Source organism: Schistocerca serialis, chromosome 12, assembly GCF_023864345.2.
Source record: "Schistocerca serialis cubense isolate TAMUIC-IGC-003099 chromosome 12, iqSchSeri2.2, whole genome shotgun sequence".
In the NCBI taxonomy this organism is placed as follows: domain Eukaryota; kingdom Metazoa; phylum Arthropoda; class Insecta; order Orthoptera; family Acrididae; genus Schistocerca; species Schistocerca serialis.
The window spans coordinates 26,832,825-26,860,302 of record NC_064649.1 but is presented as its reverse complement, the minus strand read 5'-3'; the positions used below and the strand labels follow the sequence as shown (position 1 = coordinate 26,860,302).

At 43.4% G+C, this 27,478-nt stretch overlaps 1 protein-coding gene across 1 annotated transcript in view; it reads left to right on the top strand.

The window, feature by feature from the left end:
* Positions 1–27,478, top strand: part of LOC126428458 (phosphoserine aminotransferase) — a 111,823-nt gene that overhangs the window by 4,835 nt on the left and 79,510 nt on the right. The window contains exon 2 of the mRNA XM_050090392.1: positions 24,517–24,771. Within this exon, the coding sequence (XP_049946349.1) occupies positions 24,517–24,771 (255 nt within the window). The remainder of the gene's footprint in view (positions 1–24,516; positions 24,772–27,478) is intronic.

Sequence of the window (27,478 nt, the reverse complement as noted above, 5' to 3'; positions counted from 1 at the left end):
TAAGGGTCATTGCAAATTTTGGTGATAAACATCTTAGTAAATTAGCTTACTATGCCTATTTTCACTCATTGCTTTCATATGGCATCATATTTTGGGGTAATTCATCACTGAGGAATAAAGTATTTATTGCACAGAAGCGTGTAATCAGAATAATAGCTGGAGTCCACCCAAGATCATCCTGCAGACATTTATTTAAGGATCTAGGGATATTCACAGTAGCTTCTCAGTATATATACTCTCTTATGAAATTTGTTATTAACAACCAAACCCAATTCAAAAGTAATAGCAGTGTGCATAACTACAATACTAGGAGAAAGGACGATCTTCACTATTCAAGATTAAATCTAACTTTGGCACAGAAAGGGGTGAATTATACTGGCACTAAAGTCTTTGGTCACTTACCAAATAGTATCAAAAGTCTGACAGATAACCAACAAGTATTTAAGAAGAAATTAAAAGAATTTCTGAATGACGACTCCTTCTACTCCATAGAGGAATTTTTAGATATAAATTAAAAATAAAAAATAAAAATAAAAAATAAAAAAACACAAAAAATGAAAAAGTTGTTATATTAACTTAAGTATGTTGTTAAATTAACTTAATTATGTCATGTATTGGAAAATTTGACTCGTTCCACATCATTACGAAATATCATATTCATGATCCATGGAACTAGTATTAATCTAATCTAATCTAACATAAATGTATATACACTCTAAGACAAAAAATATGCACCACGAAGGAATTATCAAAATGGGATGGAAATTGGCAGATGTGATGTACATATACGTGTGAACAAATGATTACAGTTTCAGAAAAACTGGATTATTTTATTCAAGAGAAAGTGCTTCACAAATTGAGCAAGTCAGTAACATGTTGGTCCACCTCTGGCCATTATCCAAGTAGTTACTCGGCTTGGCATTAATTAATGGAGTTACTGGATACCTTCCTGAGAATATTGTGCCAGATTATGCCCAACTGGCATGTTAGATTGTCAAAATCCTGAGCTGCTGGGAGAGCTGTGCCCATAATGCTCCACACATTCTCAGTTGGGGAGAGATCCAGAAACCTTGCTGTCCAAGGTAGGGTTTAGCAAGCACAAAGACAAGTAGTAGAAACTTTAGCTGTGTGCGGGCGGGTGTTATCTTGCTGAAATGAAAGCCCAAGATTGTTTGACACAAAGGAACGGGGCACAGAATATCATCGATGTACCACTGTCCTGCTAGGATGTCCCAATTGACGACCAAAGGAGTCTTGCTATGAAAAGAAATGGCACCCCTACCATCACCGCTGAGATTGCCAGGAACTATGACAGTCGACAGTCAGGTTGGTATCACACCTCTATCCAGGGCATCTCCAAATATGTCTTCAGCATGGAATCTCATTGACTGGAGTAGAATTGTCTTTAGTGATGAGTCCCACTTTGAACTGAACCCCGATGACCAGTGAAGATGTGCCTGTAGACACCTTGGACAGCAGTGGGGTACCGACCTGCCATACAGCCCAACCACCAGGGGCGATGGTTTAGTGTGCCTTTTTTTTTTTTTTTTTTTTTTTTTTTTTTCGTAGCACGATCCCTTTGGTTGTCATCAGCGACACTCTTACAGCACAGTGGTACATTGACGACATTCTACATCCCGTTTTATTGCCCTTGATGGCGAGCCATCCTGGGCTTACATTTCGGCTAGACAATGCTCACCCACACATGTGACAGTCTCTACTGCTGTTTGCCAAACCTTATCTTTTCCAGTGAGGTCGCTGGATTTCTCCACAATTTTAGAACATCTGGAGCATTATGGGCATGGCCCTCCAACAAGCTCAGGATTTTGACAATATACCGTGCAAGCTGGACAGAATTTGGCACAATACCCCTCAGGAGGGTGTCCAACGCTGTCAATCAATACCAAATCATATAACTGTTTACATAAAGGCTGGAGGTGGACCAATGCGTTATTGACTTGCTCAGTTTGTGAAGCTCCTTGTCATGAATTAATCATCCAATGTTTCTGAAACTGTAGTCATTTGTTTGTCTCTACATGTACATCATATCTACTTATTTCCGTCCCATTTGGAGAATTCTTTCATGGTGCATCATTTTCATTTATTTTTTTCTCAGAATTTTTACAGTATAATTTATATTAATGTTATATTTATTTTAAGAAATTATTTCTTCCATTTAATAACAATAACTTACTCTATTGGCACTGCAGTTTTCCTTCTGTGCCAACAGACACATAACATTGTTTCTTTTATAAATGAGTTTTTATATCCAAAACAGTAAGATGAAAAATGTTACTTACATACAATAATATTCAATGAATTTTCTTGTGAAACAACACATAATAATTTTATGACTCCACTATTTTCTTACTCTTCAATGATAGCATATGATGGTACAGCAGCAAAATATTTAAGTTTAGAATTTAGTTTGTAGCATACAGTTTGTATTTTGTTCTGTAAGGTTTCCAGGTACTCAGGAATAGAGGACAAACGAGATGAGTGTGGTGTTATTTGCAAGTTGTGAAAAACTGCTGTTTATCACAGATGGTAGTATTCACTGTACTACGTACACTCAGGTGACAAATGTCATGGCCTAGCGATATGCACATATGCAGATGGTTGTAGTACCACATACACGAAGTATAAAAGAATAGTGCATTAGTGGAGCTGTCATTTGTACTCAGGTAATGCACATGAAAAGGTTTCCAATGTGGTTACGGGTGCACGACAGGAATTAACAGACTCTGAACGTGGAATGGTAGTTGTAACTAGACGCATGGGACATACCATTTCAGAAATCGTTAGAGAATCCAGTATTCCAACATCCACAGTGTCAAGAGTATATGTACAAAGAATATGAAATTTCTGGCATTACCTCTGACCATGGAGAACGCAGTGGTGACAGCCTTCATTAAACAACAGAGAGCAGTGGAGTTTGGGGAGAACTGTCATTGCTAACAGACAAGCAGTAATGCATGAAATAACCACAGAAATCAATGTGTGATGGATGATGAATGTATACCTTAGGACAGTGTGGCGAAATTTGCCTGCGGTAGCAGATGACCGGTGCGAGTGCCTTTGCTAACACCACGACATCGGCTTTAGCGCCTCTCCTGTGCTCGTGACCATATCGGTTGGACCCTAGGTGACTCGAGAACTGTAGCCTGCTCAGATAAGTCCCAGTTTTAGTTGGTAAGAGCTGATGGTAGGCCTCAAGTGTGGTGGTGTGGTGAAGACCGCACAAAGCCACGGACCCAAGTTGTCAACGAGGAACTGTGCAAGCTGGCGGTGGCTCCATAATGGTTTGGGCTGTGTTTACCAGGAATGGAGTGGGTGCTCTGGTGCATCTGAGCCCATCATTGACTGTAAAAGTTTTCTGTTCGGCTACTCGGAGGCCGTGACAATGCACTATGCTACCAGGCCACAATTCTTCGTTATCAGTTTGAAGAACATTCCAGACAATTTGAATGACTGAGTTGGTCACCCAGATCACCTGATATGCATCCCATCAAACATTTGTGGGACATGATTGCAATTATGGATGGCTATAGAAGCCACACGGCTCAATATTCGCACAGGAGACCATGTTGAGAGATGCACTACACCAGACAAAAAGACAGTTGACACGGTATTAGAGGGCCGTCCCACAACTTTTGCCACCTAATTGCATAGTAGTATAGATTTAACTTGAAGTATTGCAAGTATAGTAGAGCTGTCTGGATAGACAAGATGCTTCTGGGACACGTGTGGCGAGCCAGCCCCTGGTTGAATCCGCATCACGAATTAACGATGAGTGCTGGTGAGCTGGCTAGGCTGGATGTGACGTTTAGGCAGCTTCCTACATCCCACTAGGTGAGTAACTAGCTGATACAAACGCCCAGTCTGAGATACACACTAAGCAAACATTTACAAAACGTAATAACACTTCCACATGAGATGTACGCTAGACACAGACAGATGAGGTACACAAATTCCTTCCTAGAGTGGTGGCGTCAGAAAGGGCATCTGGCCATCAAATGCAACTAACACTGCCGAAACTGATATACGGGGCCTGAAAAAAGGTTTAGCATCTTCAAGAAACGGAATGAGACTTCACGGGTTCAGAGGGCAGCCGAGTCAAATTTACAAAGGACTTTGGCCGTGTGAGCCCACTTATCACTATGACATTGCACCTCCTCTGACCTGGACACATGCAATGATTCAGGTGGGGAGGGTATCGCAGAGCCGTTGTATCCTCTCCTGTGGCAAGCTGGCTCGTAACTGTTGTAGCTGGTCCTCGATGTTTCGAGTACTGGCGGTGGGATGGAGTTGACGTCCTAGCTGGTCCCACATACACGTTCTGTTGGGGACAGTTCTAGGGTTCTTGCTGGCCACGAGAGTGCCTCAGCATCAAGCAGACAGCTCACGGAGACAAGTGTCATGTGTGAAAGTGCATTTGTCTGCTGAAAAATGGCACCACGACGCTACCACCTGAGAGGTAACATGTGAGGATCCGGAATGTCTGTGACATACTGCTGTGCCATCAGAGTTCCCTCAGTCACTACCAGATTTGACCTGAAGTCGCACCCGATGGCTCCCCACCCTATATGTCAAGAGTATTGCCACTGCATCACTACGAAACATTGGAAGAATAGGATTTCTTTTCAGGCTACCGCCATATTCGTGACAGTTGTCATTCGGGATAAAGTCGAACCGGGATTCACCGCTGAACACATTGTGATGCTATTCATCAGCTGTCCGTGCTTCCCACTCTTGGCCCCATTCCAAATGCACCTGTTTGTGTTGTGTTAATAGCAGCCTACATATAGGATGGTAATTCCTTAGTGCAACTGCTGCATCTCCGACCAGTGGTGCAATGTGGTACAGAATGTTTCAAGGAGCCCATTACTCGTTCTTGGATGACAGGAGTAGATATGAAGGGGTTATGAATTTCTTGTTGCACAACACAGCCATCTTCCCTTGTGGTGGACCAAACCCTTGATGATGAGTAGGCTTGCTCTTACATTCCTACGCAGTGCCACATGGGCCACTGCCACACTTGAATGCCCCACAAATGAGAATATTTGGAGTTTTGACCAACCGGTTAAATGGAGACCCACACACAGAAGTGTAAGAATGGGACTTCTCCCCAGGTGACTGCCATGTTCGCCAACAGTTGTCATTCAGGGTAGTGCGGAGCTGTGATTTGCCGCTGGTCATCAGCAGTGCACAGTTCTCAGTGATGTCACCACACCAAATGCAGCCACTTTGATTAAATATCTGTGCATAATGTTGCAAAGTGGTGTGAAATGGAATGAGCACCTCAGGTTGGTAGTAGGGAAGGCGAATGTTCGACTTCATATAATTGGGAGAATTTTGGGAAAGTGAAGCTCGTCCATAAAGGATATTCCATATGGAATGCTAGTGCGACCCATTCTTGAATAATGTTTGAGTCTCTGGTATCCCACCAGATCACATTAAAGGAAGACAAAAAAAATGGTTCTGAGCACTAACTGCTGTGGTCATCAGTCCCCTAGAACTTAGAACTACTTAAACCTAACTAACCTAAGGACATCACACACATCCATGCCCGAGGCAGGATTCGAACCTGCGACCGTAGCGGTCACGCGGTTCCAGACTGTAGCGCCTAGAAACGCATGGCCACTCCGGCCGGCTAAAGGAAGACATCGAGCTGCTAGTTTCTTTGAGTTCGACCAGCATGCAGATATTACAGAAACGATGCATAAACTCAAATAGGAATATCAGGAGGGAAGACGATGTTTTTTCTGCGAGGCACTATTGCACAAATTTAGAGGACCAGCATTTGAGGTCAACTTCAGAATGATTCTACTGCCATAAACATGCACTACGTGATCAAAAGTATCCGGACACCCCCCAAAACATATGTTTTTCCTATAAGGATCATTGTGCTGCCACATACAGCCAGGTACTCCATATCAGCGACCTCAGTAGTCATTACACATCGTGAGAGAGCAGAATGGGGCATTCTGTGGAACTCATGACCTTCAAACGTGGTCAGGTGATTGGGTGTCACTTGTCTCATACATTTGTATGTGAGATTTCCACACTCCTGAACATCCCTAGGTCCACTGTTTCCAATGAGATAGTGAAGTGGAAACATGAAGGTACCCTCCGCCACACACCGTCAGGTGGCTTGCGGAGTATGGATGTAGATGTAGATGTAGAAGAGACATGTACATTACAAACGAGTACAGGTCGACATTGTCTGTTGATTGACAGAGACCACCGACAGTTGAAGAGGGCCGTAATGTGTAATAGGGAGACATCTATCCAGACCATCACACAGGATTTCCAAACTGCATCAGGATCCACTGCAAGTACTATGAAAGTTAGGCGGAAGGTGAGAAAACTTCAATTTCATGGTCAAGTGGCTGCTCATAAGCCACACATCACGCCGGTAAATGCCAAACGACACCGTGCTTGATGTAAGGAGCGTAAACATTTGATGATTGAATAGTGGAAAAACGTTGTGTGGAGTGACGAATCGTGGTACACAATGTGGTGATCCGATGGCAGGGTGTGAGTATGGCGCGAAAGCCCAGTGAACGTCATCTGGCAATATGTATAGTGCCAACACTAAAATTTGGAAGCAGTGGTGTTATGATGTGGTCGCGTTTTTCATGGAGGGGGCTTGCACCCCTTGTTGTTTTGCGTGGCACTATCACAGCACAGGCTTACATTGACGTTTTAAGCACCTTCTTGCTTCCCACTGTTGAAGAGCAATTCGAGGACGGCAATTGCATCTTTCAACACGATGGAGCACCTGTTCATAACGCACGGCCTAAGGCGGAGTGGTTACACGACAATAACATGCCTGTAATGGACAGGCCTGCACAGAACCCTGACCTGAATCCTATAGAACACCTTTGGGATGTTTTGAAACGCTGACTTCATGCCAGGCCTCGCCGACTGACATCGATACCTCTCCTCAGTGCAGCACTCCGTGAAGAATGGACTGCCGTTCCCCAAGAAACCTTCCAGCACCTGATAGAACGTATACCTGCGAGAGTGGAAGCTGTCATCAAGGCTAAGAGTGGGCCAACACCGTATTGAATTCCAGCGTTACCGATGGATGGCGCTACGAACTTGTAAGTCATTTTCCGCCAGGTGTCCGGATACTTTTGATCACATTGTGTACATTTCGTGTAAGGACCACAAAGATAAGGTGCAAGAACTCTGGGCTCCTACGGAGGTTTTTAGACACCCATTTTCCCTCGCTCTATATACAAGTGGAACACGAGAGGAAATAACTGGTAGTGATACAAAGTACCCTCCGCCACGCACCGTACGGTGGTCTGCGGAGTACGTATGTAGATGTAGTCAGTGAGGCAACTTTCCAGCTGTGTTAAGTGCAAATAACACTGTCTCAGACGAGTACCTTGCATCTCGATGTCCTTCAAAGCGTTCGCTCAACATCTGACGCTATTCACACCCCTCATATGCCGTGCTAGACCTGGTAACAATACTAAAACATCAACAATACGCTTGCACTATGGTGGCCGTTCTACCTGTCACAGAGATTTGCAATTCATTTGCATACCTGCCAGTGATGTGTCTACGTGTACAAAGCTACAGTGACATCCGGCCATGTATGATGGGTGCTTCACTTTTTTTTATCATGCAGTGTGTAACAGTGTCTACCTTACAGAGAAACGGGAAAAGGCAAAAGGAAAAAGAAGAAAGACGAAGAAGGCTGCCGCTATAGCAGACTACCCAGCTCGAGGACGCGTGACTACTCTTCGCCGTTACGTCAGAGAGAGCACCTATGGCCGCTATAGCTCGCGTACCCCCAGCTGCGTCCGCGCCTAGTCACGGAAAGAAGTGGCTACTTGCATCAGACTGTCGGTGTGCGGTCAGCGGCCTCGCAGTCCTATTGCAGGGAAGCTTTATCTGTTACACAATAGCGCTGGCTGAGGAATCTCCGCGTGGGGTCCACTTATCTGCTGTGCTTGTCTCCGAGCGCGTCGGACAAAGCTAGCTAGTGACGTCACGAGATCATCAATGTGCACACAGAATCTGACACTTACACCATACACAGGTATAGAACCCTCACGTCCCTTTCTCTGCAGTGTTCAAGTTTGAAACCAATGTCTAAAGGTACCCGCAGACGATCAAACAATTTATCAAACTTCGCATGTTTGTCAAATTAATTGACAGCGTGCTGTTTTGTTTGACGTGTTCGTCAAACATAGATTGTTTGAAATGTTTGAGAAACTCTCTGGTTACGGCCGATTTGACAAACAAGTTTGAACATTTAAGCAAGCATTTGTCAAACAGTCGTCAGTTGCTTGCCTGACTGCGGACCTTACGAATGTTGATTTTGCGCCTCGCATTTTTAACGAAGGAACATCTTTTTATTGAAATTTATCTCTTTGCACCGATACACTCCACAATTTTCGAAACCTAGATCGAAGGATTATACAGAGTGATTAAAAATATAATGTCCCATAGAACAAATAGGGTGAACCACAAACGCACCCAGAAACTTTCAGACGTAGGAGTATGAACCGAAACAAGACAACAATTTCTAGTAAAGAAGGGTTCTATAGTGCATACCGTAAGAGCTATGGGCTACTTGTTCAGTATTTGAGATGTATTTCACAGTAGCGACGATGAGCAAGTGCTCATAGCTTGTATGCAGTTTACTGGAATTTTTTTTCTTATTCTGGTCCATACTACGACGTCTCAAAATATCCAAAGCAAAGAGTGTGCAGTAAACGAGAATTGTTTCGCAGTATCGAAGATGAACAAGTGCTCATAGCTTTTAGGCATGCATTTTAGAGCCCCTGTTCACCGCCATTTTTTCCTTGTTTTGGTCCATAACTATCACATCTGAAAGTTTGTCTTTGATAACTGCTTTGGTTGCCATGTATCTCAAAGTTATAGATAGTCGTTGAGAAACTGCACTAGATTTTCGCATAACTGTCTTTTTCAGAGCGAGGGCAAAATAATTCTAACAAATTATTAAATATTTGACTGTCCATTCGAAGAGAGTTTATGTAATCATCAAGTTCTGAGTGTAGTACTTCCTGCAATAGATTTTCATGAGTATATCTATAAGGGGTAGTCAAATGAAAACGAGACACATGGAAAAAAGTAACTAAAGTAATCGCCATGACTTTTTATACATTTACCTAGTGTGGGAGAAGACAGTCAGTGGCTCTGTGGGAAAATGTCTGCGATTCCCTTACAAACCTTAACTGTACCCATGCTTGCATGTCATCGTCCGAAGCAAATCGACAGCCACGAATGTGTTCCTTTGGGTCTTAAAAACTATGGAAGTCGCATGGGGAGAGATCGGGACTGTATGGAAGATGTGTAAAATTTGACAAACGGTACGTCTGCGCGCTTTTGACAAACCCATGGACAGCGAACGGCGAATTCGACGAACAAGTTCGATCGTTTACAAGTGTCTTAAAGTCGCGTGACTGGCGAGTCCATGGTGAAGGGGGGGGGGGGGGGGGGATCAAAAAATCGTTTTCTGCCATCATGCACGTTGCGAAGCAGGGTCGTCGGTTATAGGGGATCAAGTATTGATTTTAACTGTTGAACGAATTCCATTAGCATTACATGGTTATTAGTGCAATTATCTAATTGCCTCGAAATCCTCAATATTAATAATATTAACTGTTTTTACATTTGGCCAGGTGCAAGAATAATGGACGCTTATTTTTACAAGCAACAATATTACAATTCTTGTGTTCACTCATGTATTTGTTTCACATTATGTCATTTAGTTCGGGGCTTCTACTGGAGCAGAAGACGAAATAACAGTTTCAGGAAAAGCGTTACGGCTTTTGACGATTATTCAGCAATATGTGTTTTTTGTTATGCATCTATACGAAATGTAATCCATTTCAATTCATAATGACCGGTTTTTAAAAAGTAAACGTTTGTTTATTATGATTAATCCAGAACAGATACCGAAACAGTAACAAGGTAAGACGAATAACATGTTAGAAAACGTAGGTTAAAGAGAAAACTGTTTCAGTGAGTGCTGTTTCAACATTCTAGTGTCTCAAAATATTCGTCATTCATCGAGTTTTAGATCTGAGAACTAACCGTACATCCTCACTTTCAGAGACTGTGTTCGCAATTTCTTTTTCTACTCTTAAGACGGCTTTATCTGTGGAACGAAATAGTACTTCCTTTCGGACATCTTTCGACGCAAACAAACGCTGCACAGGATTTCATCATTTAATAAGCAAACCTTTACTGGAAATACTACAATTAAGGTAATTTGAACAGTATATCATAAGCCGCCGCCAAATGGATGTCACCACTTGTCAACTGAGCAATATACGTCTACATGGAGGTCCACTGATCGTGACCGGGCCACATATCTCAGGAAATAAGCATCAAACGAAAAAACTACAAAGAACAAAACATGTCTAGCTTGAAGGGGGAAACCATAGGTCAAACGGATATCAACTCCGTTTTTTAAAATAGGAACCCCCATTTTTTTTACATATTTGTGTAGTACATAAAGAAATATCAATGTTTTAGCTGAACCACTTTTTTCGCTTTGTGATAGATGGCACTGTAGTAGTCACAAACATGTGGCTCACAATTTTAGACGAACAGTTGGTAACAGGTAGGTTTTTTAAATTAAAATACAGAACGTAGGTACATTTGAACATTTTATTTCGGTTGTTCCAATGTGATATATGTACCTTTGTAGTTCGCCTTCCGTAACGTTAGCACATGCGCTGACGCTTGTTGTCAGGCGTTGTCGGTGGATCACGATAGCAAATATCCTTCAACTTTTCCCACAGAGAGAAATCCGGGGACGTCAGATCCGGTAAACGTGCGGGCCATGGTATGGTGCTTCGATGACCAATCCACCTGTCATGAAATATGCTATTCAATACCGCTTCAACCGCACGCGAGCTATGTGCCGGACATTCATCATGTTGGAAGTACATCGCCATTCTGTCATGCAGTGAAACATCATGTAGTTACATCGGTAGAACATTACGAACGAAATCAGCATACATTGCACCATTAGGATTGCTATCGATAAAATGGGGGCCAATTATCCTTCCTCTCATAATGCCGCACTTTACATTAACCCGCCAAGGTCTATGATATTCCACTTGTCGCAGCTATCGTGGATTTTCCGTTGCCCAATAGTGCATATTATGCCGGTTTACGTTACCCCCGTTGGTGAATGACGCTTCGTCCCTAAATAGAACGCGTGCAAAAAAATCTGTCATCGTCCCGTAATTTCTCTTGTGCTCGGTGGCAGAACTGTACACGACGTTCAAAGCCGTTGGCATGCAATTCCTGTTGCATAAAAATATGGTACGGGTGCAATCGATGTTAATGTAGCACTCTCAACACCGACGTTTTTGAGATTCCCAATTCTCGTGCAATTTGTGTGCTACTGATGTGCGGATTAGCCGCGACATCAGCTAAAACACCTACTTGGGCATCATCATTTTTTGCATGTCGTGGATGACGTTTCGCATGTGGCTGAACACTTCTTGTTTCCTTAAATAACGTAACTATCCGGCGAATGGCCCGGACACTTGGATGATGTCGTCCAGGATACCGAGCAGCATCCATAGCACACGCCCGTTCGGCATTTTGATCACAATAGCCATACATCAACACGATATCGACCTTTTCCGCAATTGGTAAACGGTCCATTTTAACACGGGTAATATATCACGAAGCAAATACCGTCGGCACTGGTGGAATGTTGCGTGATACCACGTACTTATAAGTTTGTGACTATAACAGCGCCATCTATCACAAAGCGAAACAAGTGGTCGAACTAAAACACTCATATATCTTTACGTACTACACGAATATATTATAAAAAATGGGGATTCCTATTTTTAAAAAAACGCAGTTGGTATCCGTTAGACCTATGGCAGCGCCATCTAGCGGGTCAACCATAGCGACATCTGGTTTCCCCCTTCAAGCTAGAGTTTCGTTCTTTGTAGTTTTTTCGTTTGATGCTTATTTCGTGAGATATTTGGCCTGGTCACTATTAATGGACCACCCTGTATATACACTAATCAGCCAGAACTTTATGGCCGCAAACCTACTATCGATTTAAACCGTTCCAGGCAACAGCAGCGTCACCTGGCGAGGAACGACTGTTAGTCAGATATATACACGGTTCAGTGAGCGTGCTGTCCTTGTGTAAAATGCGGAAGGCGCCCGATCTATCTGAGTTTGACCGAGGGCAGAGTGTGATGGCACAGTGCACGGAACACTCCTACCGATGGGCTTCCACAGTCGACGACCTATGCATGTGCCAGTGTTAACATCCCAACATCGGAAACTGCACGGCATGTCGGGCGTTCGAGGAGTGCTGTGACGAGTGTCTTCAACACCTGGCGAAACCAATGTAAAACCACGTCCAGACGTCGTCGGGTTGGGCGGCCACCATAAATTACAGATGTCGGACGTCGTAGGCTGGGCAGACTTGTAAAACAGGATAGGTGTCGAACTGTGGCGGAACTAAAATCACACTAATTCTGGGCAGAGTACAAGTGTGTCTGAACATACAGTGTACCGAACACTCCTAACGATGACCCGTGCATGTGGCAATGTTGACACCACGACATCGGCAACTACGACTGAAATGGGCACGTGACCATCGGCACTGGATGATGGCACAGTGGCAGAGGGTTTCACGGTCTGATGAATCCCGATACATACTTCACTGTGCCGATGGGAGTGCGCGAATTCGTCGTCTTCCAGGGGAACAGCTCCTAGACACCTGTACTGCGGGGTTGAGACAAGCTAGCGGCAGCTCCATTATGCAATTGTAAACAAACGCTGTTGCTCTCAGTCGTTAAGTAAAGCCCGTCCGCCACTGCATTGTCTGTAGTGAGATGTAATGCCTGAAATTTGGTGTTCTCGACACATTCTTGACACTGTGGATGCCGGAATACCGAATCCCCTAACGACTTCCGAAATGTAATGTCCCACGCGTCTAGCTTCAAGTACTATTTTACGTTCAAAGTCTGTTAATTTCTGTATTGCTGCCATAATCGCGTGGGAAGCTTTTTCTCATGAATCTCATGAGTACAAATGACAGCTCCGACAATTCCCTGCCCTCTTATAACCTGTGTCCACGATACTACCACCACCTGTATTGTATCTCTGCATATCGTTATCCTGTGATTTGTCACCTAGATGTAATTCGTCAATGTATACTATAGTTTCAAATCAATATTTTAAGCGGTGTCATAGAGAATCCTCCACTGACCATCCTAAAGTGGTATATACAATGACTACCCTTTCATAGGACTATTAAAATTGTTTTGTGTTGAAAGACTACTTAAAAATTGAGTCAGAGGTGTGATATGCACAGTGGAGAATTGAAAACATAAACAGTGGGTGGTTCATGAAGCTTTGTCAACATCCGAGTGTAGAATATTGCCAAAACGTCAATACTTCACCTGATAGTTCAGTACATATTGGCAACGCTGAGAATGTTCTGAAGGACATGAATACTGCTAGTCAGTATTTTTAGTTCTGAAAATATTTCTGGTATGATAGCAACCTCGGGGAAGATCAGTTTGGATTCCGTAGAAATGCTGGAACACGTGAGGCAATACTGACCCTACGACTTATCTTAGAAGAAAGATTAAGGAAAGGCAAACCTTCGTTTGTAGCATTTGTAGACTTAGAGAAAGCTTTTGACAATGTTGACTGGAATACTCTCTTTCAAATTCTGAAGGTGGCAGGGGTAAAATACAAGGAGCGAAAGGCTATTTACAATTTGTACAGAAACCAGATGGCAGTTATAAGAGTCAAGGGACATGAAAGGGAAGCAGTGGTTGGGAAGGGGGTGAGACAGGGCTGTAGCCTCTCCCCGATGTTATTCAATCTGTATATTGAGCAAACAGTAAAGGAAACATAAGAAAAATTCGGAGTAGGTATTAAAATCCATGGAGAAGAAATAAAAACTTTGAGGTTCGCCGATGACATTGTAGTTCTGTCAGAGACAGCAAAGGACTTGGAACAGCAGTTATGCGGAATTGACAGTGTCTTGAAAGGAGGGTATAAGACGAACCTCAACAAAAGCAAAACGAGGATAGTGGAATGTAGTCGAATTAAATCGGACGATGCTGAGGGAATTAGAGTAGGAAATGAGACACTTAAAGTAGTAAAGTAGTTTTGCTATTTGGGGAGCAAAATAACTGATGATGGTCAAAGTAGAGAGGATATAAAATGTAGACTGGCAATGGCAAGGAAAGCGTTTCTGAAGGAGAGAAATTTGTTAACATCGAGTATTGATTTAAGTGTCAGGAAGTCGTTTCTGAAAGTATTTGTATGGAGCGTAGCCATGTATGGAAGTGAAACATGGACGATAACTAGTTTGGACAAGAAGAGAATAGAAGCTTTCGAAACGTGGTGCTACAGAAGAATGCTGAAGATTAGATGGGTAGATCACATAACTAAGGAGGTATTGAATAGAATTGGGGAGAAGAGGAGTTTGTGGCACAACTTGACTAGAAGAAGGGATCGGTTGGTAGGACATGTTTTGAGGCATCAAGGGATCACCAATTTAGTACTGGAGGGCAGCATGGAGGGTAAAAATCGTAGAGGGAGACCAAGAGATGAATACACTAAACAGATTCAGAAGGATGTAGGCTGCAGTAGGTACTGGGAGGTGAAGAGGCTTGCACAGGATAGAGTAGCATGGTGAGCTGCATCAAACCAGTCTCTGGACTGAAGACCACAACAACAACAACAATGATAGCAACTATGGCTATGGTTTCACCAAAGAATGTTAAGAAAGGTAGTAAGATATTTTTGATTAACAAGATTGACGGGATACAAATTACAAACTATCTGATAGTCAGCATCAAATATTTAGTGGTGAAGACGAAGATGTGTGGCAAAAATGGAAAAAATTCAAAAGCATCGTTCAGTATACTTTAGACAAGTTCCGAGCATAGTCTTAAGGGATGGGAAAGATTCACCATGGTTTAATAGACGTTTTAGAATACTGCTACTTAAACAGAGAGAGCTTAATCTCAGATTCAAGTGAACTCAAAACATAGCTGACTTACAAAAGCTGAACGAAGCGAAAACGAACGTAAGGAGAGCAATGAGAAAAGTGTTCAGTGACTTCCAAAGTAAAATTTTGTCAACCGATCTGAGTAAAAACCTCAAGAGATTTTGGTCTTATGTAAAATTAGTAGGCGGTTCGAAATCATCTGTTCATTCGCCTAGCGATCATACTGGTACCGAAACGGAAGATAACAGAGTAGGTGATGAAGTCCCACATTCCTAGACAGAGCGTAGGGGAACGATGCGGGAGTCCCGCACCGCCGTACTAGGCAAGGTCCTAGTGGAGGTGGAGAGACGGTCGAAATCCTGAATTTGATATTCCGAAATTGTTTCACCGCAGAAGATCGTATCTCGGCCCCTCCTTTCAGTGACTTGAGATAACCGATGGCGGAACAGAAAAGCACCTAAAGTCGCTTAGTAGGCATCTGGGCCTGATGAGATAGCTAGGTGTATAAGACACTACAAAGATTATGCGAAAGAACTTGGTACCCTTCTGGCAGCACTTTATCGTAAACTAGCGACTGGAAAAAAGAGCAGATCATTCCCGTATTCAAGAAGGACTGTAGGGCAGATGCACATAATTATAGGCCTGTATCTTGATGCCAATTGTAGTAGAATTGTGGAACATGTTTCACGCTCAAGAATTATGACGTTTAGGGAGAAAGAAAAATCTCCTCGACAAAAATCAACAGAGATCACACGAAACTCAGCTCGCTCTATTCCTCAAAAAAAATGGTTCAAATGGCTCTGAGCACTATGGGACTCAACTGCTGAGGTCATTAGTCCCCTAGAACTTAGAACTAGTTAAACCTAACTAACCTAAGGACATCACAAACATCCATGCCCGAGGCAGGATTCGAACCTGCGACCGTCTTGCGGTTCCAGACTGCAGCGCCTTTAACCGCACGGCCACTTCGGCCGGCGCTCTATTCCTCAACGAGATCCATAGCGCCGTAAGCAATAACACTCAGATTGATGGCGTATTCCTTGTCACCAGGAACGCATTTGACACAGTCCCACACTGCCGTCTAGCGAAAACAACATACGAGCGTATCGAGTAAAGGCCCTAAAATTCCACTGGATTCAAGACTTACTTGCAGATAAGACTCAACACGACGCTCTTCATAAAACAAAATCGATGGATGTAATTTCCGGAGTACCCCAAGGAAGCGTGATAGCACCGTTACTGTTTGTATTGCATGTAAATGCTCCAGTAGAAAGTGTCGTATGCTCTTTAAAACTGTCCGCAGATGAGGCGGTTTCTTTAAGAAAGTAGCAACGCCAGAAGACAGTATCGATTTGCAGAATGACCTGCAGAGGACTGATAAGCGGTACAGGCTCTGACAGCTGACGCTGAACCTGAAAATGTAACACTTAGCTTTTTTTGAATTTCCGGCATGCTCTCTTGCTATGGCTGTTTTCCACATCAAACTGGGCAACATATTGCGCATACATTGGAAAATTAATTTATTACAATGAAATGAATACCCGTAGCTGCATACAGGCGCAGCTGCCGATGCAGCCAACGACGCCATTACGTGGCAATACCAACTTATGAAAAGTTAGCGGAAGCGAAATACTCGCCCGCTATTAACATAATATTAATTTTTCTCCACAGCCGCACGAAGTTGCAGAAATACGTAGCTTTAAGATTCTTATTTTCAGTAGCGTAGCCGACAGCCAGAGCCAGGACTCCGACTACGTGGCAATAGTTAACGGAGGTAAGAAAAAATACTCTCGCGCGTGTGTGGGCCGCAATTGTAATTAATAACTAAAGATCTTTTGCTTTAAAGTGAACTGACTAGCCGAGGAAATTAATATGAAAGGTTTATTCCAATGTTCAACTTGTATGCTCATGTTTTAAGATGCAGCGAGTCTAACATTCATTAACGTAACAAATAATTTGAGATTAATATTGTTAAAAAGGAGAACTTCAGGAAAGCATTTAATCGTAAAATCAAAATTAAATGGAATATCATTTTTATTAAGGCCCACCACGTAAGTCGGCAACAATCAAAAAATAATAATAACAATAATAATATATTAAATTTCGACGGCCGACGGACGCGAGAACGGGGTGTTTCACAATTCATATTACGCACTTCTAGATGTGGAGTAGACGTAGTCGATCACTTTTTACACAGGAATCCATGTCCGGAACATCAACCAATGACGTTACGGAGCGTAAAAGATATAGACGCAGGGGCCCGTAAATGTATGTATATACAGGGTGATTCCTTGATGATCTCACAAACTTTCTAGGATGATGGAGAAGGAGAACTGTATCAGTTTAAGGTAAGGGTCCCTGTACCGGAAACGAACGAGTCGAAAGTTATAAGCGAAAACCGTTCTGATACCTCTGCCAGTGCAATACGTGTACCGATAGTGTCGTTGCTGAGATAACAGGGTAGGTAGGTTTCAGAGGTGCAATATGGATCCAAATAAGAAAAAAACGTCTCGTAAACGTGGGGTCTAAAATGCATACCTTAAGAGCTGTGAAAACTTGTTCAGTAGAGATGTCTCTCACAATTCCGAAGATAAACAAGCGCTCACAGTTACTGGGGTGAGCATTTTAGGGACCAAGTTTACTGGACATTTTTTCTTTTTTTTTTTTGGTCCATACTACCACCTCTGAAAGTTGCCTACCCTACAGTTTTAGCAACAACAGTACTAGTACATGTATTCCACCGCTAGAGATATCAGAACGGTTTTCGCTTATTAATTTCGACTCGTTCGTTTCCGATACGGAGATTCCTTACCTCAAACTGATACACTTATTCCGTCTCCATAGTCCAGGGAAGTTTGTAACATCACGACACCATCCTGTACATAAGTACATTTACAAGCGCCTGCGCCTAACTTTGACGTGTTATAGAGTCGCTGGATGACATTTCCGGACATGGGTTCCTATATAAAACTTGACCTACTAAGTCCCCTCTACAACCTCAAGAGGTGTGTAACACGAATTTGGCCAAAAAGTCGCTGGACACTGGGCATGGATTTAAACAAAAGAGTCAATTTATGTTTCATTAGAAATACAAACAATACTTATTTTTCAGTTGCTAATCATCTGGGTGATTTCCGCGAACTTTGGGTCACACACTTAAACATACGCGCAATTTTTGTGACTGTTGTTGGGCGACCTGATCTTGGTGCATCCATTGTTGTTGTTGTTGTTGTTGTTGTTGTTGTGCTCTTCAGTCCAGGGACTGGTTTGATGCAACTCTCCATGCTACTCTATCCTGTGCAAGCTTCTTCATCTTCCCGTACTTACTGCAACTTACATCCTTCTGAATCTGCTTAGTGTAGTTATCTCTTGGTCTCCCTCTACGATTTTTACCCTCCACGCTGCCCTACAATACTAAATTGGTGATCCCTTGATGCCTCTGAATGTGCCCTACCAACTGATCCCTTCTTCGAGTCAAGTTGTGCCACATATTTCTCTTCTCTACAATTCTATTCAATACCTCCTCATTATTTATGTGATCTACCCATCTAATATTCAGTATTCTTCTGTAGCACCGCATTTCGAAAGCTTCTATTCTCTTCTTGTCTAAACTATCTATCGTCCACATTTCAATTCCACACATGGCTACACTCCATACATATACTTTCAGAAACGACTTCCTGACACTTAAATCTATACTCGATGTTAACAAATTTCTCTTCTTCAGAAACGCGTTCCTTGCCATTGCCAGTCTACATTTTATATCCTCTCTACTTCGACCATCAACAGTTATTTTGTTCCTCAAATAGCAAAACTCATTTACTACTTTAAGTGTCTCATTTCCTGATCTCATTCCCTCAGCATCACCCGACTTAATTTGACTACATTCCATTATCCTCGTTTTGCTTTTGTTGATGTTCATCTTATATCCTCCTTTCAAGACACTGTCCATTCCGTTAAACTGCTCTTCCAAGTCCTTTGCTGTCTGACAGAATTACAATGTCATCGGCGAACCTCAAAGTTTTTATTTCTTCTCCATGGGTTTTAATTCCTACTCCTAATTTTTCTTTTGTTTCCTTTACTGCTTGCTCAATAGACACATTGAATAACATCAGGGATAGGTTACAACCCTGTCTCACTCCCTTCCCAACCACTGCTTCCCTTTCATGCCCCTCGACTCTTATAACTGCCATCTGGTTTCTGTACAAACTGTAAATAGCTTTTCGCTCCCAGTATTTTACCCCTGCCACCTTCATAGCAAATCCATATTCTACAAGTCTTTTTCACACGTTGTACACTGTTTGTCTAGATGGTGGTTTTGATGTAAAGTGTCATCCCCGTTCATTAACAACTGCAGTAGCACCACTTTTTTACAAAATGTTTTAACGGGAAATACCGTTTCTTCTTTCGTTAAAATCATGAAAATTCGGAAAACTACAGCTGTAAATGTGTCTCACCGATCACGCTTTCGACAATTCACTTGTTTGATTATTGTGTTTGTTTTGTTTGTCACTGCATTGTATACCAATTTGACAAGGCGTAATTATCACTATTTGGCAAGAACAACGGATTAAAACTTCATACTGTGCATCTACATCTATATAGGCACTCCACAACCCACCGTACGACGCATAGCAGAGGGTACCCTGCACTATTAATAGTCACTTCCATTCCTGTTCCATTCGCAAACAGAGTGAGAGAAAAACGACTATCTGCATGCCTCCCTCTGAGCCCTAATTTCTCTTATCTTTGTGGTCCTTACGCGCAGTCTTTGTTGGCTGCAGTAGAATTGTTCGGCAGTCAGCTTCAAATGCCGGTTCTCTAAATTTTCTCTGTTGTGACTTGGCAAGACAGCCAAGCCACTATGAGATAACGGAAAGGCACGCGTTTAAGCTCACGCAGGCTGGCGTGAGGTCTGGAACAGTTAAAGGAGTTGAGTCTAGTAAAAAAAGTACGTAGCTTCTGGAATACTAAACTTTAATCCATGATTGGTGAACAACGGTCTGATGGTACATGCATCACAAGATAAACAGCAAATGATAATGGCGCCTTGCTAGGTCGTAGCAAATGACGTAGCTGAAGGCTATGCTAACTACCGTCTCGGCAAATGAGAGCGTAATTTGTCAGTGAACCATCGCTAGCAAATTCGGCTGTACAACTGGGGCGAGTGCTAGGAAGTCTCTCTAGACCTGCCGTGTGGCGGCGCTCAGTCTGCAATCACTGATAGTGGCGACACGCGGGTCCGACTTATACTACCGGACCGCGGCCGATTTAAAGGCTACCACCTAGCAAGTGTGGTGTCTGGCGGTGACACCACATTCTCAATATTGTTTCTCGAAAAGAACGTCGCCTTCCCTCTAGGGATTCTCTTTTGAAGCATCTTCGTAACACTTACGTGTTGTTCAAACCTACCTAGCAGGAACAAATCTAGCAGCTCGACTCTGAATTACGGAAGTCGACCATTGCCATTCCCTATCACAGTTCTGACGTGCTCGTTCCATCTCATTCCGCTTTGCAACGTTACGCCCAGATATTTAAACGACGTGACTGTATAAAGCAGGACGATGTAATACTGTATCCGAACATTACAGGTCTGATCTTCTTGCTCATCCGCACCAACTTCACATTTAGGGGTAGCTGTCATACATCACACCAAGTGGAAACTTTGTCTAAGTCGTCTTGTATCTTCCTACAGTCACTCAACTTCGACACCTTACTGTACATTATGGCATCATCAGGGAGCAACCGTAGACTGATATCCACCCTGTCCACCTAATCATTTATGTGTATAGAGAAGTAAAGCGGTCCTATCACACACTTCTTTGTACTTGTACGTCTTGCTGTTACCTGTGTTTTCTTTTAACCAACTATCCAGGAGGGAGTCGCCATGGGTAGCCCACTCTCACCGGTGGTAGCGAATTTGTACATGGAGAACTTCGAGGAGGAAGCCCTGTCGTCATCCGTATGGAAACCTACTTGCTTTTTCCGTTACGTGGACGACACGTTCGTCATCTGGCCACATGGTATGGATAAACTCCTTGACTTCCTTACACATCTAAACTCCATACACCCCAACATCAAATTCACTATGGAGACTGAAACGGAGGGTAAATTACCTTTCCTTGACGTCTTGGTCAAGAGAAGGGCTGACGGCACCCTAGGTCATGGGGTGTATCGAAAGACTACGCACACTGATCTGTATTTGCACGCAGACAGCTGCCACCGCCCTTCACAGAGGAAAGGGGTACTTAAAACTCTAGTACATAGGGCGCGCACTATCTCTGACGCAGAGAGTCTACCCCAGGAATTGGAACATCTGAGAACTGTATTTCGAAAAAATGGGTACTCAGAGTGGCAGATTCAACGTGCTCTCCGCCCAACCACTGCAGCACAACCTCTTGAGATGGATGAAGTCACGAGGGAGGAGGTAGGCACTGCATTTATTCCTTACACAGGCGCACTCTCGGGGAAAATCGCTCGCATTCTGAAGAAACACCGGGTCGGAACTGTGTTTTGTCCTCCAAATAAAACTCGTGCACTGGTGGGGAGTGCCAAAGATGACCTCGGTTTGAGGAAGGCCGGCGTGTACCAGATTCCGTGTCAATGTGGCAAGTCGTATATTGGTCAGACGATGCGTACCGTTGAAGATCGATGCCGTGAACACCAGAGGCACACTCGTCTGATGTATCCGAGCAAGTCGGCGGTCGCTGAACATTGTTTGTCGGAAAATCACGCCATGGAATATGACCGCACGAGGATTCTGGTACAGACGTCGAGATATTGGGACAGCGTTGTTAGAGAGGCCATCGAAATTCGCACCAATGACGACCTCATAAACCGTGACTGTGGCTATAATCTTAGCAAGGCTTGGGAACCAGCGATCGGGTTAATCAAGAGTAAATCGAGCAAACGTATAGTTGTGACGACCACGGCAGACAGAGCCATCACTCCGACGTCATCTCAGACGCCGTCGCAATCTGTTCCACCGCGCGACCGTGGCGCGGGGTGCGGACGGCGGAGGGAGCGCGCCGCGGGCGGAGGGTATTTAAATCAGCCGCCGCCGCGACCGAACCCAGTTCCCTCTGAGCAGCCATAGCGTACGGATCTCCGTGCCGGCACGTTCACAGGAGCTCAGTCCGTCAGTTCACCTGATGATGGCGACATGTATGATCGCCGAAATATTGTGCCCGTTGGACACTGTAGACCGGCAGCACACCCGTGGATATTTTGACAACTATCCAGTGATTTTTGCGCCACCTTGTATATTGATGGTTTGGCGATACAGGGCTTTCAAAAAGAATATACGTATTAGAAAGTATTTTTTGTCAAAACTATCGATCGCTGCCCCTCGGCTCGGCTATTGGAGAAACGAATACATAGTCTAGTTTATATTAATAGCCGCTAGATGTCAGTTGTCTTCTGTTTTGCTTGGTAACCGTCATATGCATAAAATGGCTACTCCGCAGCAGAAATCATTTTGTTTTCTCGAGTTTGCGAACTGCAATTCCGTGATTACAGTGCAAAGACGTTTCAGGTTGAGGTACCAAATTGATCCTCCGAATGGGGGGAATATTCGCAGATTGTATGTAAAGGAAAGAGTCCTGGCCGCCCCCGTGTTCGTAAAGAAAATGTGTGCCACGAATTCAAACTGCTTTCCAACATAGTCCTTTAACATCAACTCGCTGTGCCAGTCGGGAATTACAACTGTGTACAACAACAATTTGGCGTGTTTTGAGACGTCGGTTGGTTATGAAACCGTACAAGTTACAGCTGTTACAAGCTCTGCGTTCTGACGACAAACGCAAACGTGTGGCATTTTGCGAGATTCTTGCTGCTACTGACAATGATAACACTTTCGCACAACGCATCGTGTTCAGTGATGGAGCGACTTTCCATGTTAGTGGTCAGGTAAACAAACACAGTGTTCGTATTTGGGGCCTACAGAACCCACATGTAGCCATTGAATATGTACGAGATTCGCCCAAAGTCAATGTGCTTTGTGCGATATCCCAATCATCTGATTACGGCCCATTCTTCTTTGATGCAAACAAAGTTAACGGTCAGCAGAATCTCGCTGTGATACAAAACTGGTTGTTTCCGAGGCTGCACGAAGCCATCTTCATTTTTCAACAAGATGGGGCACCCCCTCACTGGAGTCGCAAAGTGCTTGAATATCTGAATGAAACTCCACCGAACCGTTGGATTGGTCGTCAAGGAGCTGGCGACTTAGTATGTCTCAGCTGGGCTCCACGGTCACCGGATTTGACACCCTCTTACTTCTTCCTGTAGGGGTTTCGTTAAAGACAACGTTTATGTACCACCACTCTTAGAGATGGTGGTGGTGGTTAGTGTTTAACGTCCCGTCGACAACGAGGTCATTAGAGACGGAGCGCAAGCTCGGGCTAGGGAAGGAAATCGGCCGTGCCCTTTCAAAGGAACCATCCCGGCATTAGCCTGAAACGATTTAGGGAAATCACGGAAAACCTAAATCAGGATGGCTGGAGACGACTCTTAGAGAACCTGGAAGAGTTGAAGAACCGGATCCGTACTGCCATAACATCAGTGACGAAGGCAGGGGCGGATCCAGGATCTCGGTCAAGGGGGGGGGGGGGGGGGGGGGGGGGAATTTTTAGGTACCTGCCTTCCAAAAAATTAATTCCAAATAAAACCATTAATACTTTATATGCGAGCGCGATATATATATATATATATATATATATATATATATATATATATATATTCTGTTTTTAGTTTAATTGTGTATCCCCCGTATATATTCTGTTTTTAGTTTGTGTATCGCTATGTGTTAAGTGTGTTTAATGAAATAACTTACTGCATTACCTAAAAAATCTTCTCCAAATACGACACGTGCGCTTGAAAAACTCTGTGATTGTCTGCTAATGTAAAATAATCTATAAAAATGCTAATGTTCATTTGTTTCCATTCTTAAATCTTCGAAATTAGTTCACCAATTGCTTTCATTTGCAAAATGTTGCCATCGAATTCGCGCATGTGTTTATACGCAGCAATGAGGATACGACTGCGAAAAGTTGTAATAGGGTATTTGACTGTGTTCAGGAAATCATCTTATATTGTTAATTACGTCATTTTATGCTCATAATAAGCTGTTTTTCTTCATGAATGTAAAAATATTAACAATAAGAAAAGATCGGTCACGCACCAGGGGGGGGGGGGCAATGGCTCCCTTTGCCCCCCCCCCCCCCCCCCACAGGATCCACCCCTAGACGAAGGACATGCTTGCTTGAGTATGGGAGTAATTTGAATATCGATGTGATATTGCTCGTGTCGCTGATGGAGGACATATTGAACAGCTGTAATCTGAACTTGAGTGGTTCGTAAATATGTGTGTCAAGTTTCTTATTCGTATGTGTTGAAGTTTATTAAATATATGCATTCGAAATACATATGTTCTTTTTGAAACACCCTGTATTACTGAAAGTGTGAGGCCCCCGAAGCAGTCCAGTAACAGCGCTGGCATCTTGTAGGTTCCCAATATGTGGCCCTTCCAGTCAATGAGCTCGGCGCTGTTTGCAGCCGTTAGGTTGGCAGCGCGTCCACTTGCTCAGTTATCAGCCGGTGGCGCGACGCTCCAGCAGCCGGCGGCCACTCATCTTCAATTGACGTCCGGCAGACGTACGGGAGAGCAGTGTTCCCGGTGGCAGTGCGAGCGACGCAGCAACATGGCGACAGCGAAGAAGGTCTTCAATTTCGGAGCCGGGCCGGCCAAACTGCCGCGGGAGGTGAGTTTGTGGCGCTCCCTGAGCGAGGCCTCGCGCTAGAGGAGAATGGGTTGCGTCCTTAGCGTGTGAGCGTAGGTCAAGTCACTCCCAAGGTCAAGGTCAGGTGTGTCGCCTGTCGCTAACGGGAGCTTGTTTACCCGTCTACCGGGCGGCAAACGGAGGCAACAACGCAGCAACAAATAACGAGCCGCACATTTTTGAGTCTTATTAATTTCCGTGTAGTTCGCGTCAATTTTTACGGTTGCGTACCTCAGTGGATAAAAAACGGAATCCTTGTAGGTAGGTACCACAAGCTGCGACGTGGTCGCGAATAAACAGTGATCTAGAAAGTGTACAATTTTTTTTTTTAATTCCACAAAATTGTTACGTCCTTACCGGTTTCTATCAGCGATGACCATCTTCTGATCTGCAGCAGAACACGGGAAAAATACAAATACAACTAGTTGACTGTTTACATCTTAAAACAATAAAAAATGCCATAATGAAAAGTGTTACTGACATGCTGTGGAAAACATACGTTTAAAATATTAAGAGGCATAGCTGTTTTAAAAGCATGTTCAAGTACAACGAAACTATAAATAAATCTTCTCGGTTTTCAATCCGCGTCAATTCGAATTGGTGCGGCTCGAAAACCGAGAAAATTGTATTCAGACACGCCGCCGCGAAAAACTCCGAGGACACATAATGAATGAAGTCATAGTGGTATGGTCAAAAGATAAACGCAAGATCAACGTATCATCGTCGCGCATATTTAAAATATGGCATTCATTAGGCCACAGTGTCGGCTGAATCGTCTTGTTAACAGCGTTACTGTTCATAACAAACTGCAGTACAGGTGCCACAAGAATGTGCGTGTCGTTAGCTCCATGGATGCCGCTACTGTAGGCCTACACATATTCAGTGTACAAAATACAAAAAAAAGAAGAATACACTGTGTAAAATCTGTAGTGGGCGTATCAGATGTATAAGTTATTACAGTGATAAATTGCAGTAAATTAAAAAGACGACTAAAGTTAAATTTAAATTGTTAAGAAGTTTGATGTAAAGAACAGCCAAAGCAAAACAACACGCTGAAAATCCAAACAAGAAACATGTTACAGCCGGCCGCTGTGGCCGAGCGGTTCTAGGCGCTTCAGTCCGGAACCGCGCTGCTGCTACGGTCGCAGGTTCGAATGCTGCCTCGGGCATGGTTGTGTGTGATGTCCTTAGGTTAGTTAGGTTTAAGTAGTTCTAAGTCTAGAGGACTGACGACAGATCTTAAGTCCCATAGTGCTTGGAGCCATTTGATTTGGTCATGTTGCAATAATTCACGCTCAGGATCAATTGCCAGCACCATTCATCAGTTCTCAGCAGGCGATTCTGTAAATCGATACTGTCTTCTGGCGTTGCTACTTTGTTATAAACAATCTCGAACCACATCATCCGCGAACGGTTTTGAAGATCATCTGACGCGTTCTGCTAGAGCATTTAGTATGTACTTCTGAAACGTGCTTGTGGCGGTTTTAGATAAAAATATAACTACATAAGCAAGAACAAGCTTACAGAGCTAACAGAATAATGTAAAAATAATAAAATAAATAGGGAAAGGAGCCAAATGAATAAAACAATAAATAGACTGTGGTAAGTAATCACCCCCTATGTTGGCGTCGCGTAGGAACTTCCAGAGGGCCTCTCGTACCGTCTGACATTCCGTTCCAAGAAAACAGTGTTAAAACACAGTAACAATCAACTAAAAAGATTACCTAGTTGATGAAATGTATTATATAAACGGAGAAGGTACAAGTAAACACGAGAGTAATCCGCTGAATATGAGAAAATGAAGCAAAAATGTAATGCACTCTATACTAGGTAAAGACAGAATGCAAAATGCACATAATAAAGGCGTTCAATAATTCACACAGGTCATGCGAAGTGAAGGAAAGTAGGCATGGGTTGCAAACTCGCTCCTTACAATATTCTTGTTGGCCCTTGCTCTTTTAGCTTTATAAGTTGTAAGCTCATCTGATAACTTTATAGGATGGCGCTTTTGCTTCCTGTGAATAATACGCCTGCTATTCTGAGTCCTCATTGTTATTACGACCACCATCTGATAAATGCAATTCCAAAGCAGTTTTCTTACGCCGCTGTGAATGCCCTTTAAACGTTACGTAAAAGAGCGGCCGGCTTGGCCGATATAATATTTATCACATTGTTACAATCAATTCTGTATGCTCCAGAGGCATCACATTTGTCATATGCACCTTTTCAATTTATGTTTTACTCGAAGCTTTAGTGTGTTACTAACTTGAAAGCCACGCCTAACATAAGATTTTCTGAAACTTTTCTCTGTTTGCTGCTACATATTGCCGTGAAATTTGGTTCAAATGGCTCTGAGCACTATGGGACTTAACATCTGTGGTCATCAGTCCCCCAGAACTTAGAATTACTTAAACCCAACTAACTGAAGGACATCACCCACATCCATGCCCGTGGCAGGATTCGAACCTGCGACCGTAGCGGCCACGCGGTTCCAGACTGAAGCGCCTAGAACCGCACGGCCACACCGGCCGGCGCCGTGAAATTTCACTGGCATGGCTGTCATACTTTTCTTTATTAGTTCTGTTTTCTGGGCGAGTGTGCGTTTACCTGCTGATTTTTTTTTTTTTTCATTGCTTTAGCCCGGAACATAGGCAACCTTTGGTGACCCGCGCGCCTGATTAAATACAAG